The following is a 12,241-nucleotide window of genomic DNA, read 5'->3' on the forward strand; positions in this document are numbered from 1 at the left end:
TGGAAACTGAGCCGATAGAACCCCAGAGCACTTCTGATTCTGAGGAGGATCAGCAATCCGTGGGAGAGGAGCCCGCTCATCCCTCACAGGCACAGCAGCTGGCAGAGATTCCTCCTGTCAGCATTCCTGAGATAGTGACCCGGGCAGTGAGAGAGTGCAGGAGGGGGGCTTGCTAGATGCTTGACGCAGACGCGGGGAGCGACGAGTGATGGAGGGAGCAGAAAGGAGGCGTAGCGCCCATTTGGCGCGCAAGCAACGGGCGCGTTCCATGGACCCAAGGGAAAGAGGGAGGATCTCTCCCTAGCCCATACGTTCAGGGTCAAGTGATTCTCCTTCAAACGGGGACCAACTGCCTACCCGGAGCATAGGCTACTCTGCTGTTCATTGCTTAGTCGCTGGTGATTAGCATCTGAAAGAGTCATTAAGTTGTAAAAGGATTCAAGCCTTGAAAAGAATCATTTTGTCTGTGTCTTGAGTTGGTTATTGGAGTGTACTGTTAAAGAGGCTGCTAGGGCGCTCCTGGCAGGTCCCTTCCCCACCGCAGCATCAACCTGTCACTTAACTCGCAAAGCTGGGGTCCTGTGTGGTGACCAGGGGGAACCCTGGTTGGTTCTCTCCAAGGTTAGGGTTCTGCCCATGCAGGAGATTCAACCTTTGGTGCATGGCCTTCTCGGCGGTGGCACCCTCATTGTTGGGCTGCTATTTTGATTATCAGATCAATTTAAAAGGTGCTGCCTATTAATTGGACGCCACTTTAAAATAGTTAAAAATAGTTAAGTATTTTTACTACAAGTACTTATAAAGACACTAGATAGTAGCGTCCATCTTGGGAGGGGCATCCCTCCTTCTCTCTCTTTCTCTCTCTTTCTCTCTCTCTCTCATGGAAAAGGGACCGCCTCTCGTTCCAGCATTATGTCTCCTGCAACGTGTGTCCGCATTGTCGCAAAACACGGAACGTTCCCCCTTTTCTTCAAAATGATCTTTTTGTTTTTATAGGCAAACAGACGTCCCTTTCATTCATCCGTTGCCATGATCTGTAAAATCTGGACACCGCCCTGCGTCGCACCCTCCCTCCTCAGCAGTGCCAACGAGGGCTTGACCGGCAGCTGGTTAAAAACTGATCTTTGGGGGCTAATAGCAAATCTCTGCCTGATGCTTCAATGGACTCCGCTCCTGCTTCCGGGGACAGAAATTTTACAACCTGGCTGGGCTTTCAGGGCTATGCTCTTTGGAACTGCAGTTGGTTATCAGAACCCGAGGCTGATGAGATTGGGCTTTGGCTGGGACCGCCCACCCCACGACAGGAAAGAGGCCTGGAGCTCCTGCTTTGCACAAGCACTCAGTGAAGTCGGTGCAAGGGCATTCTCACAATGCGCTCTGCCAGCTCGTCCCAGCGAAGCCGGTGCCGTGCCCATCAATGCCACCTCCCGCTCACACAAAACCGGAGCCGAAACGCCTGTTATGGCCATTGCTTATACAGTGCCATCAATGCCACATGATGCTTTAGAAAGTCCAAGGGCCGATCCCTGCCCCAAGAGACTTACAATCTGACATTCAGCACAGGGGAGAAGATGCGATGGCTGCAGCTGAAAGTACTTCAGGCTTGGTTCCATTTGGGGATGGGGTCTGTGGGCCGGGCCATTTGTTTAAGGGGAAAGAGGGAAGCCTAAGGGGGGATTTTGAAGGAGGCAAGAGAAACGGCATCAAACAGGCGTTTCTGTTCCTTCTGCTGCACCAGATGTGGCCAGGAGGAGTGTAAGTATTAACTGTTTACCTGGAAAAAGCATTCGCTGAGGGTGCAATGAAATAACACCCCCTCCCCCAGACGAGCACCGCTTTGATCTCCTTACAGGGTGGGGTCGGGGGGATAAAAATGTCACAAGCGCGCACGTTTCCATCTGTGGTTCATTTTCTATTTTGAAAGCTCAGGCTAGCCTGGGATTGTGCAAGTCCTGTTCTGTGATTTCTCTCCCCGCCGCCCAGTCAACTGGTCTCCCCCCACAGACGCACCCCCCTCCACCAGCAAAACACACACACTGAAATTCCAATAGCTTTGCTCAGCCCTGCAAAATAGTTACTAAGTGTAGTTGTTTGCCTGAGGGAACAGCTTTCTTTTTTATTCCTGTCCCACACCAGCGCTGCGGTGCAGTGTGACGGGGGTCGCATTCCAGGGCTCCATCTGCAGCCACCCTCCCACCCCCTCGAAGAAGGCAACTGAGTCAGAGCAGGGAAAAGCTGGAGCAAAGGTGATCAGTGCCTTCTACCCTTAACAGAAAGGGCAATATCAGCGAATGCCAATTCCACTGATGCTGCACAACCATGAGGGGGAAGGTGCACCTCCCAGAATTCTCCCCTTCTACGCAAAGGGCGGAGGATATGCCCACTGGCAGCCCTATTTGGAAACAGGGAGGAAGACATGAAGATTCAGCCCTTCAGGGTGCAATCCTATACATGTTTACACAGAAAAAGTCCTACAACTCCCAGCATGCCGCATGCTGGGAATTATAGGACTTTTTTCTGTCTAAACATACATAGGATTGCATCCTTATTCACATAAAAGGGGGGCAATTTGCTTGCCTTGGGCTACTGGTAATGCATACCTTTTTCTGGGCCTTTAACAGCAGCCTGATATGCAGAATTGTCCTCCACTCCCCCAAAAGAGAAATGTTTCCTTTGGCTACTTTTGATCCATGCCGGGATAAACTGCTGAACTGTTGCCTGTCAGTCTGCTAAGAGACAGGGGCGATGGAAACCTCACTGACAGCCACACAGCAGAGCAAAATTCAACAGGTGCAACTTTGAAAGTTACGTATCTCGAAGCTAGGCCAAGCTGTCCCTCCTCCTGTTATGAGGATTAGAGGAAGCTGGCAGTCCTATCCTGCCGAGGGATTTTGATTCTGGACAGTCTGCCTCAGCGCACTGCAGGCACGTGACTAACAGCACAAGGCCTGAGGTCTCACGGGTAAACAACATGTGCAAACAAACCGAGCAGGAACGGTAAAATAAAGACTTTGCCAGCACACAGGCTCTGCAGGGAGGACTCAGCGCTGCTCCCTGACCCTGCCGGCTCAGCACATGCCAGGCATTCTAGAACATTCCAGCCCCAGGGCGACGGGCGACAGGAGCACCTGACATCGCTGGAGCCAGGTGGAAGCTACCCAGGCGGGGAAGGGGCCTGCTTCCTTTTTCATCTGCTGTCTCCAGAGCCGAGACAACTCATCCTTCAACCTTGCAGAAATGAGCAGGAGATCACCTGTGCTGCATCTCGGAAGAGACTGCTGTGCCGACGGAGACTGTAGTCCAACACACCTGCACGTGCCAGGCTGGAGAAGGCTGGACCAGGGAAAGGGAGCAAAACACAGCGAGTGACCCTAGCAAATCGGAGCAGTGTAAAATCGAGGAAGTGATTGGAAAGCCAGCTGAACATCAGGAAAAACTTCCTGTTAGAGCAATATGACAACGGAATGAATTACCTAGGGAGGCGGTGGGCTCTCCCACACTGGAGGCATTCAAGACGAGGCTGGACAGCCACCTGTCAGGGATGCTCTGACTTGGATTCCTGCGTTGAGCAGGGGGTTGGGCTCGATGGCCTTGTAGGCTCCTTCCAACCCTACTATTCTATTATATGATTCTATAAGCGGAAAAAGACCTCTGAGCGGCAGTTCTGCATCGCTGCGAACTTTCGGAGGCTGTTTCCTAACTGATGAAATTGTAACGGGGGGGGGGGGGGATTCTCTTTGCCTCTCACCTTAGTCCTTGTTTCCTTCTGTTTCACCTGCAAAGTCTCCTGAGCAGTGCCATTTTCATGACCAACTATAATCATATTATGTATCTTGCAAATTAGTCAGCTAAACCAAAATGCAAAGCATGGCCCCTTGCAAGCTTGTTAGCCTGCCATTTGCAGCAGGTGTCTGGCCCTCTGCAAGCTGACTCACACTTTGCAACGCAGCTCAGATCCTTTCCTCCAGCACGGCCACAGAAATAGCTTTGCAAGCTCAGCTCCTGAGTTTGCAAGGCTCAAGTCTTGTGAGCTGCTGAGTCAAAGAAGAGGTCTTTGCAAGACATCCTGTGCTTTGCAAACAATGCCAGATTCTGAAAAAAACCAGTGTGTCTAAACCAGCCATCCCCAACCTAGTGTCCTCCAGATGGGTTGGACTACAACTTCCATCAAGCCCAGCCAATGTGGCTATTTGTGAAGGCTTTAGATACTGAAGATTATAAGCCACCTTAAAGCACAGCAACGCAACACAAACCATGTTTCCATTTTTTTGAAAGCATAACAACAGTTTTCCTTGGATTCACTTTATTCATTAGGTCAAGGCAGGTTTCCGGGCGTGGACGCTGCACTGCTGTCCCCCTTAGAGCAGGGCTGGATCCGACAGGGGTGCTCCTTCCAGCGTGGCCCTCTGTGGACCCTCCTTGGACTTCACAGTTTCCCTGTGTACTTGGTCTCTGAAAAGCAGAAAGGACTTGACTGGTGGGGGGGGGGGGCGTGTAGGTTCTGCCTCCTCAAGGCCATTGGTTCTGCTTTGTATGCTTCCCAACCAATCAGCCCTGGTGCATCCCAGATAGCCAATCAACACATAACTTCAGTTAGGTGCTTTTGCCTCAGTTTCATTATCCGGCATTTTGTTGAATAACACAGGTATATTCAGCAGGGGCATTATTTCCCACCTGCCCCCTCCATGAGCCCCAAACCTTGATACATTAGGATCTGCCCTGCCCTGCCGGTTCTGCCTTCTCGTTTGACAAGGGGTCGCCTGGCCCGGCCCAGTCAAAGCCTGACCCCCGAATTGTGCACCCCAGGCTCGACCCTCCCACCAGCCCCGAGGTGGCGCCCCCAAGCCACTCCCCTTTTAGCGTTAAGGAACTGCAGCCTGTTTGCCTTTTAGAGGGGTATGTCCCCTTCCCCAACCTGGGAGCTGTAGTTGGAATGCAGCACCCATCATTCCCAGCCAGCATGGCCCTGAGCATGATGGGAGTTGCAGTCCAACACATCTGAAGGGCATCAGGTCAGAGAAGGCTGCTCCTGCCTTTAAAATACCACACAGACGCTGATCCAAGGTGGCCCCAGATTCCATGCCTAGAAAAGCCAGGGTCTGTGGCCTGCAAAAGCTGCACGCAAAAGAATAAGAACAAGAAGAAATCCTAATCTGCAGGCATTTGTCCAACAGGGCTTGACTGAGGGGGAGGCTCCACCTCCTCAAGGCCATTGGTCCTGCTCAACCAATCAGCACCTGGCAAACAACCGTCCGGCTCTGCATCTAGGACAGCCAATCAACCAGTAATTTCAGCTAGAATTTCAGTCTGCTCCTCCTAATAACGGAAAAGGGCAAGGAGCAAAGAGGAGAACTCAAGAGATGACCCACTCTCTAACCACTGCGAATCCTTCCTAGAGGCCTCCCTCCTCCCCCTGGCGTCAGACTCCATACACACTTTCAAAGCTTTTCTCATAGCCATAAGGACTAGCAGCTTAGTTGTGTGTGTCTCTTTTTATGAGACAGGTTCTCAGGATGATCAGTTGTCGCACCAAGTACCAGAATGTCCTGCTGAATACAGATTGTAAGCCTGTGGGGAGGGACTGTCTAATTATTGATTCTTGTAAGCTGCTCTGGGAGCCTTTTTGACTGAAGAGAAGAATACAGTTGCTTTGAAGGAATAAATAAAATGCACACACGGCCCTGCTGTGGGCACATGGGGCGGAGGAGCAGGAGGGGAGATGCACTAAAATCTGCAACTTACCATCCAGCAAGTGAAACTGGTCAGCCGAGTCACAAAACCCTGCAGAAAAAGGACCAAAATGGGGAGGAAAAAGTTAGTGTCTTCCTTGCATTTGCAGGTCAAAGCGACACAGCGGGGAAGTGCTCCCTGCCTCCCAAGTGAGCAGCCCCCAAAGAGGAGCTAATCAACCCTGAGAGCAGTGCACCGCAAGGGACACGTTGAGTAGTAACAGCAACATGTCCCAGAGGGCAAGTCTCCATAAGATTCACGTTGTCTGAGCTAGCATCACTTTCTGTGCTGGCTGGTTGCGATAATTCAGCTATAAGGGGAGAGCACTCTGCACATGCCAGGGACCCTAATATTCCTTCACATATCCCATGCCACTGAGAACAGAATCCAGAGCTGAGCCCAGAGAAACTGAGTCCTACAACCTTCCCCAACCTGGCCTGTTTTGGACTACAACTCCCTTCAGCTCCACCAGCACAGCCAATGGTCAGGGAGGTGTAGTCCAAAACATCTGGAGGGTTCCTGGTTTGGGAAAGCTGATCTACTCTGATGGGCCACAGTGTCTCTCCAGGGGCTCAGGGAGAATGTGGGTCTCTCCTAAATGTCCCTGATCTTTTGAACTGGAGGTGCTGGGGCTTGAACCGGGATCTCTACCAAGCCGGGCCTCTACCCAGGATATAATTCCTCCCCCCGCCCTTCAAAACCACCCAAGGGCAGCCCACAACTCACCATAGACAGGGAAGTAGAAGATAAAGTTCTCATTCATGCCCATGGCTGCCACACGCCGCTCAAATGTACCCATGATGGCCTCACTGACCCGGATGGTTCGTCCTTTCAGGAGTTAAAAAAAACACATTACACACAGTGCTGTCCTTGTTTCCTAAGCCCCCATTCCTGTGTGCACGCATCTCTTGGCTGGATGGAGAGAAGCCCTGAGGAGAGGACTCATCTAGAGATGCAACGGGTCACCTCCTCGAAGGATGAGCAATTGTCTCGCTTCTCTCTACAGCAAGGGATTGAATGCTGCAATCGTGCAGAGACAAGGTCGAGTTGACCCTGCCCTGATCAGAATGAGGCCCATCAGAGCAGTGACTCAGACGGAGATGCGACAAGCAATGCTGCTTGCTCCACCTCTCCAATGGGTTGAGCAAAAGTTACCCAACCTGGAAGAGACATTCTTGCCCAAATACCCCCACCGCCACCCCCATCCCCCATCCAGCAAGAGATGATCAACTTCCAGGGACTCACACAGAGATGCAGTGAGCGGCCTCCTCCATGAGTGGATACCCTCTACACCCACCGGAGCCCTTTCATTAAAACAAATTCACTTCACTTGTCACACATGGCACACCGTTGTTTTCTACAAACTAAAATAAATTGGCTTTAAATGAAATTTGGGGACACCTGTACCAGATGGCAGAGGGGGCTCACCTGCTCCAGCTCACCTTTGCAACTTTGGCAGCTGTTAGTCTCATCTCACCCCACCCAGAGCCTGCTCTCCTTTGCCCACATCTGTCCAAAACACAGCACTGCTTAATGCTCCACCTTCCCTGGACAGCTGGGCTTGGTGTCTCCAATGTGCTGCCCATGGGCCCCAATGTGACCACGGACTTCTCCTTTGGCCCTGCCAGGCTCCCTGGGTTGTATTTTATTTCTTAAGATTTTTTCATTCTTTTAAAAAAACTGGGAGGCAGGCATGCTGCGAAATAAGGCACTGCCCTCCAGCGCCATCTTTATTTGGGTTCCAAAGGGGGTTTCGTGTTTCAGAGCTCAGCCCCCACCTTTGCCTTGTGCTTAGGTTCTTGGGCAAGGTATATTTCTTCTAGTCTCACTGGGTTGCCTTCTGGGAAATGAGTGTTGGTGACTGGCCAAATGGTAGCCATTCATGGGCAAGCCCACCCGCATCGCAGCCGTCAGGGTTGGTGACTCCTGAGGTCAGCTTTATAACGGTCTAGTTCCTTTGAAGGACAGGCTTCACCATGTCTGCAGTATCTGCATATTTGCAAGTGTACAGGCTGAGCAGGAAGCAAGCAAGCAAGCGGGCAGAGAATACTTGTCCTAAAGAGGGTTGCCATGTATTTGTTTATTACCAGCCTCTGCTCTTCTATCTTTAACAGAAGCTAGAGCTGGTGACAACGCTCCTCCCTAAGCTTCTAAAAGCTTCTCTGACTTTGTCGGTCCGGCTGCTGCCACAAGCCCACATTAAGAGCAAACTGGCCCATTTCCTGGTCAGTGGGCAATGCCATGGTTGCAAAGCCTCACAATCACACACCGCTATGGAGGAGCATTGAGCAAAATGCCCTGGAAGCATCATGTCCTTTAGCTGCACAGAATTAACAGGACTGCAAATGGAGCTTGTGAGCAAAAATGCTCCCAGTGCAAAGTGCCAACCCTGCAGGACTGGACTAAACATCATCTTAGCCCAGGACCCTGCTTCCCATAGGGCAGAGTTTCAGAGAAGCCCGCCAGAGGGGACTGAAAGCCTTCCCCCTTCACAGCCATCTAACTCGAAGCAAAACACCACGGCCACATCCCCACGGCAGGAGGTTCCTCAGTTTCGTCACATGCCCATTGAGAGACGTGTTCATGCGCATCGAGAGTTCCCCACCATAAAGCTTTGCTGTGATCTTCCGGTCCTTCTGGTAGTACACAATGGCGTAGCTGCTGTAATCTGTTTCTCCCACCACCACATCCACGGGTCTGCCACGGCCTGGAGAGGAACCACAAAGAGACAAAGGGAGGCTGCACAGGAAGCAACTGGGCCCTGGCCACCCCCTTGCCGATGGGCAGAACTTCTGTGCTGGTAAACAGCAGCATAAGAAGCAGAAATCCAAATGGTGACGCTTCCCCCAGCGTGGAGATGAAGAGTGGATGGAGCAGAGCTCACCTTTGTGCATTTTGTATTTATATCCTGCTTTTATTTAAAATAATAATAAGCAAAGTGAGTTACAGTAAAAGGATAATGAAATAGAGCAAAAGATATATATGTTTTTGTAGACATGTTTTGCTGCTCTGTTTTTGTAACTATATCTTGCTTACCTTGCTTTTTCTATCTGGCCAGAGACTGCAATACACAGATTTGATTTTGGTTTGATTAGAGCAGTCTAGCTGGATTAAAAAAAAAATATCCAGGAAAAAAACAAAGATCATAAACGGCACTGATTAAATACTAGCTGGGTTTTTTCTTCTTTTTAAGAGTGCTGGAAGGCTGCCATCCTACATGCACTCACCTGGGAGTAAGTCTCACTGAACTCAGTGGGGCTTACTTCTGAGTAGGCATCTCCAGGATTGCACTACAGGGGTGTGGGAGAAGGTCGGTCGGGACCTGCAGGCGATGTGCGGCGGCTCACCGGCCCCACCGCGCCGTTGCGCAACGAGGGCGGGCCCCGCAAAGGTGCGCCCCCGGCCCTACGTTTTGCTGGGGCAATGCTGGGCGCTGGGATGCCCGGGGGGGGGGGGGTTGGGGGCGGAGGCCGGCGCGCGCCAGTCACGCTCCCGGGCTCAGGATCCTTGGGGTCCAAAGCGGCTCTTGCAACACGCTCCACTCGGTGGATCTCGGGGCCGAAGCAAGGAGAGCCAAGCGCCTCCCTCAGGCCAGGCGCCCGCCCGCCCCTCGCAGCCGGCCCCCCGAAGCGGCCGCCCGGTCTCCGCTCGACCCCAAGCGCAGCTGGGAGGCCCGGGCGCCGCTGCCCCGCGAGCCCCGCCAGGCGGGGGCGCTCTGCGGTCCCGGGCGCCGCCTGCTGCCCGGCGGGGCGGCGCGGAGCTCCGCGGGCGAGGAGACGCGCCGCAGCAGCGTGCGGGCAGCGCCGGGGGCCGCTCGGCCTGCCGGTCCGGCGAAACGCCGAAGGGGCCTGGCACTGGCAGGCGGGGCCGGCTCGGCGGGGCGCCCCTCGGCCGGAGGCGCGGCGCAGGCCCACACGCGCGCCCCGGGCGTACCTCTCAGCTGGAACCGGCCGGGGAGCTTGGCGGGGAAGTACAGCTGCTTGATGTTCCAGCAGTGGCCGGCCCTGGGGACACGGAGCGGGCGGCGCGCCCTTCAGGTCACGGGCCCCGGCGCGGCCCCGCCGCCGCGCGAAGCCCCGCGCCCGCCGGCCTGCCCGCAGCGCCCCCCTGCTCGGCCGAGGGCGGCCGCGGCCCCCGCGCCTACTCACAGCGGGCGGAAGGTGTCCACCAGCAGGGCGGCGCGGGGAGCCGGCGCGCCGGGCGCGGACACCACCACGGCCGTGGCTTCGAGCTGGCTGCTGCTCTCGCTCAGGCGGCTGCACCGGGACGCCACCCCGACCAGGAGCCACTTCCCTGCGAACTGGAGGGGGACAGCGCTGGGGCGGGCGGCGGAGCTGCCCGGCCTCGGGCGGACGAGCGGCGCTCCCGCCGCCTGCTGCGCCCTGGCCCTTGCTGAGCCGGAGCGCCTGGGGCGCGCGCCCAGCGGCGGCTCCGCCGCGGAGGTCTGGGCCTGTGGCGCCCAAGGCCCCTCGTGCTTCGCCCCGGACGGGCTGGGCTGCAACTCCCCTTACGGGGGTTGCCGGCCGGCACATTCAGCGCCGCTGGTCTGGCCGCGTTCGCCCCTCCAAACGACACTGAAGGCGCGGGGCACTGCGGAGACAAGCCAGGAGCCCTGTGGCCCCGTCCAGGGCTCCCTCCCTCCTCCTCTCCCTCTCCCACGCACGCACGCACGAATATTGTAGCGTGGGTCTGTTAGCCTTTCCCAGGCCCAAGGACTCTTGTTCTGGATGAGACACATTAGTACAGCAACCTCTCTAGAAGTGAAACATTCGAAAAGTGGATGCGTTTGGAGTTTGTTTAAATTGGACAATTCTGAATGTGGGAGAAATGGCAGCAGTTTTACCAAGGGCCCTCTCCAACCTGGGCCTTTCTAGTTATTTTGCACAACAACTCCCATAGTCCCTCACCATTGGCCATGCTGGCTGGGGCTGTTGGGAACCGTAGAACAAAACATCTGGGTGGCACCAGGTTGAGGACATCTGCTGTTGAACAAGCCTCCTTATGTGCACATTAAAAGGGGATCAAGATTACACCTGTATACAGGTGTACACACCTACACCTCTGGCACTTTAATCCTATCAAGGGACCAAAATTGGACTGAGGCTGCCTTTGTCAGCGGCTTGGCGGAGAGAACTCTGCAGTGCCTGGCAAACAGCAGATAAGGAAAGGCCACGCAGGAGGCCGTAACAAATATCCCAGTGTGAAAGGATCTCAGTCCCAGGCTCATGGCACAGGTCAACTGCCAGATTGCTCTGGGCGTTTGAAGGTTGATGCTTCTGGAACTTTCTGCTCCAGAAAACACTCTGGGGAGGAGTGACAGTTAAATAAAATAAATCAGGACTTGTGAACAGCAAAAGAAACAACAGCCTTCTAACACAGCCTTCCCCAACCTGGTGCCCTCCAGATGTGCTGGACCACAACTCTTTGCATCCCCCCAGCCAGCCTGGGAGGTATAGTCCAACATATCTGGAGAGTACGGAGTGGAGCAGGCTGTTCTAACAGGATCCAGGTACACTGGGATTACAATATTCCCATGCTCACTGCCTCAGTCAGAACCTGCCACAGCCATGAAAAGCTTCAGAGCTTTCCTCTATTGTATGTCTCTGAACATGCCATGACATCACAGTATCTGAGCCAATGCCTCGAAGAGAGCGTGGGCCCCCATTTGCCCCCCTCCCAATGAGATCACCTATCCTCCAGTGGGGGAATCATGAGGGCGATTTCACTTCCCCTATCCAAGGCACTGCACCTCTCCCCGGCTGCCCCAGAGCTGCTCACCTGGCCAGGGTTGAAGTTTGCCTGGACCCTGATCTTGTCAATGGGGTTCACCCGAGCTGGGGGCTTCTTGGGGCCCCGGGCACTGGAGGGCGAAGCAAGCAGCAGCAGCAGCAGCAGGAATGCAGCAGGTGCCATTGCCGGACTGCAGGGGCCTAGCAGGCACTTGCGGGCACCCTCGCATGAGCGGACCACCCGGTCAGTCATTAATCAGCCCTGTGAACTTTCCCGGAAGAGTTCGGGGCAAAGGTCTACAGAGAGGGAGCAGATTCCCGGCAGCTTTGGGACTTGTACCCTGCATGCCAACAGCACTCAAACCCCAGGGGAGAATCCCCAGCAGGGAGCGGGGCCAAAAACCCAGCTGTCCCTCTGCTTGTTTTCTAAACATGGGCAGTGTGCATTTGTGTGCCTGCATTCGGACAGATTTCTGCATTTGCAATCTATCTTTCAAAACACACACAAGGAAGACGGAGGGGGCAGCAAGAGTCAAGTCTAGCGGCCTATCCTGGATCGTGAATTCAAGACTTCAGACGGGCGCCCTCTGATCCCCGGGGGCTCCATCTGGCCATCCAAATAATAGCCATAGAGCTGCCTTCCCAACCTGGGGGCCCTCCAGATGTGTCGGACTGCAACGGTGACTGTGTGGGCTTTGATGATGGGGGTTGAGGCCTGACACACCTGGAGGGCCCCCGGGTTGGAAAGGTGGCCACAGCTAGTGCTCCCTGTGCCCATTTAA

The 12,241-nt window shown here is 54.4% G+C and overlaps 1 protein-coding gene across 1 annotated transcript; it reads right to left on the reverse strand.

Annotated features, from left to right (window-relative positions):
• Positions 1-4,251: 4,251 nt before the first annotated feature.
• Positions 4,252-11,652, reverse strand: C8G (complement C8 gamma chain). The gene is made up of 7 exons (XM_084821249.1): positions 11,509-11,652; positions 9,879-10,030; positions 9,664-9,734; positions 8,336-8,437; positions 6,457-6,558; positions 5,743-5,781; positions 4,252-4,452 (listed from the first exon to the last, which is right to left on the reverse strand). The coding sequence occupies exons 1-7, from the start codon at positions 11,641-11,643 to the stop codon at positions 4,427-4,429; spliced, it is 627 nt and encodes a 208-aa protein (XP_084677375.1). The 5' UTR covers positions 11,644-11,652; the 3' UTR covers positions 4,252-4,426.
• Positions 11,653-12,241: the final 589 nt, after the last annotated feature.

The sequence above is a fragment of the Heloderma suspectum genome, chromosome 14 (genome assembly GCF_057233095.1).
Source record: "Heloderma suspectum isolate Gila_16-S chromosome 14, 16-S_ref, whole genome shotgun sequence".
Lineage (NCBI taxonomy): Eukaryota > Metazoa > Chordata > Lepidosauria > Squamata > Helodermatidae > Heloderma > Heloderma suspectum.

Excerpts from the sequence above, each read along its gene's own strand:
- C8G (XM_084821249.1), bottom strand. The coding sequence starts at position 11,643 with ATGGCACCTGCTGCATTCCTGCTGCTGCTGCTGCTGCTTGCTTCGCCC. Across the intron at positions 9,735-9,878 it reads GTGGACACCTTCCGCCCGCT|GGCCGGCCACTGCTGGAACA; the intron begins GTGAGTAGGCGC and ends CCGTGTCCCCAG. Across the intron at positions 6,559-8,335 it reads GATCACAGCAAAGCTTTATG|GACGAACCATCCGGGTCAGT; the intron begins GTGGGGAACTCT and ends AACTCCTGAAAG.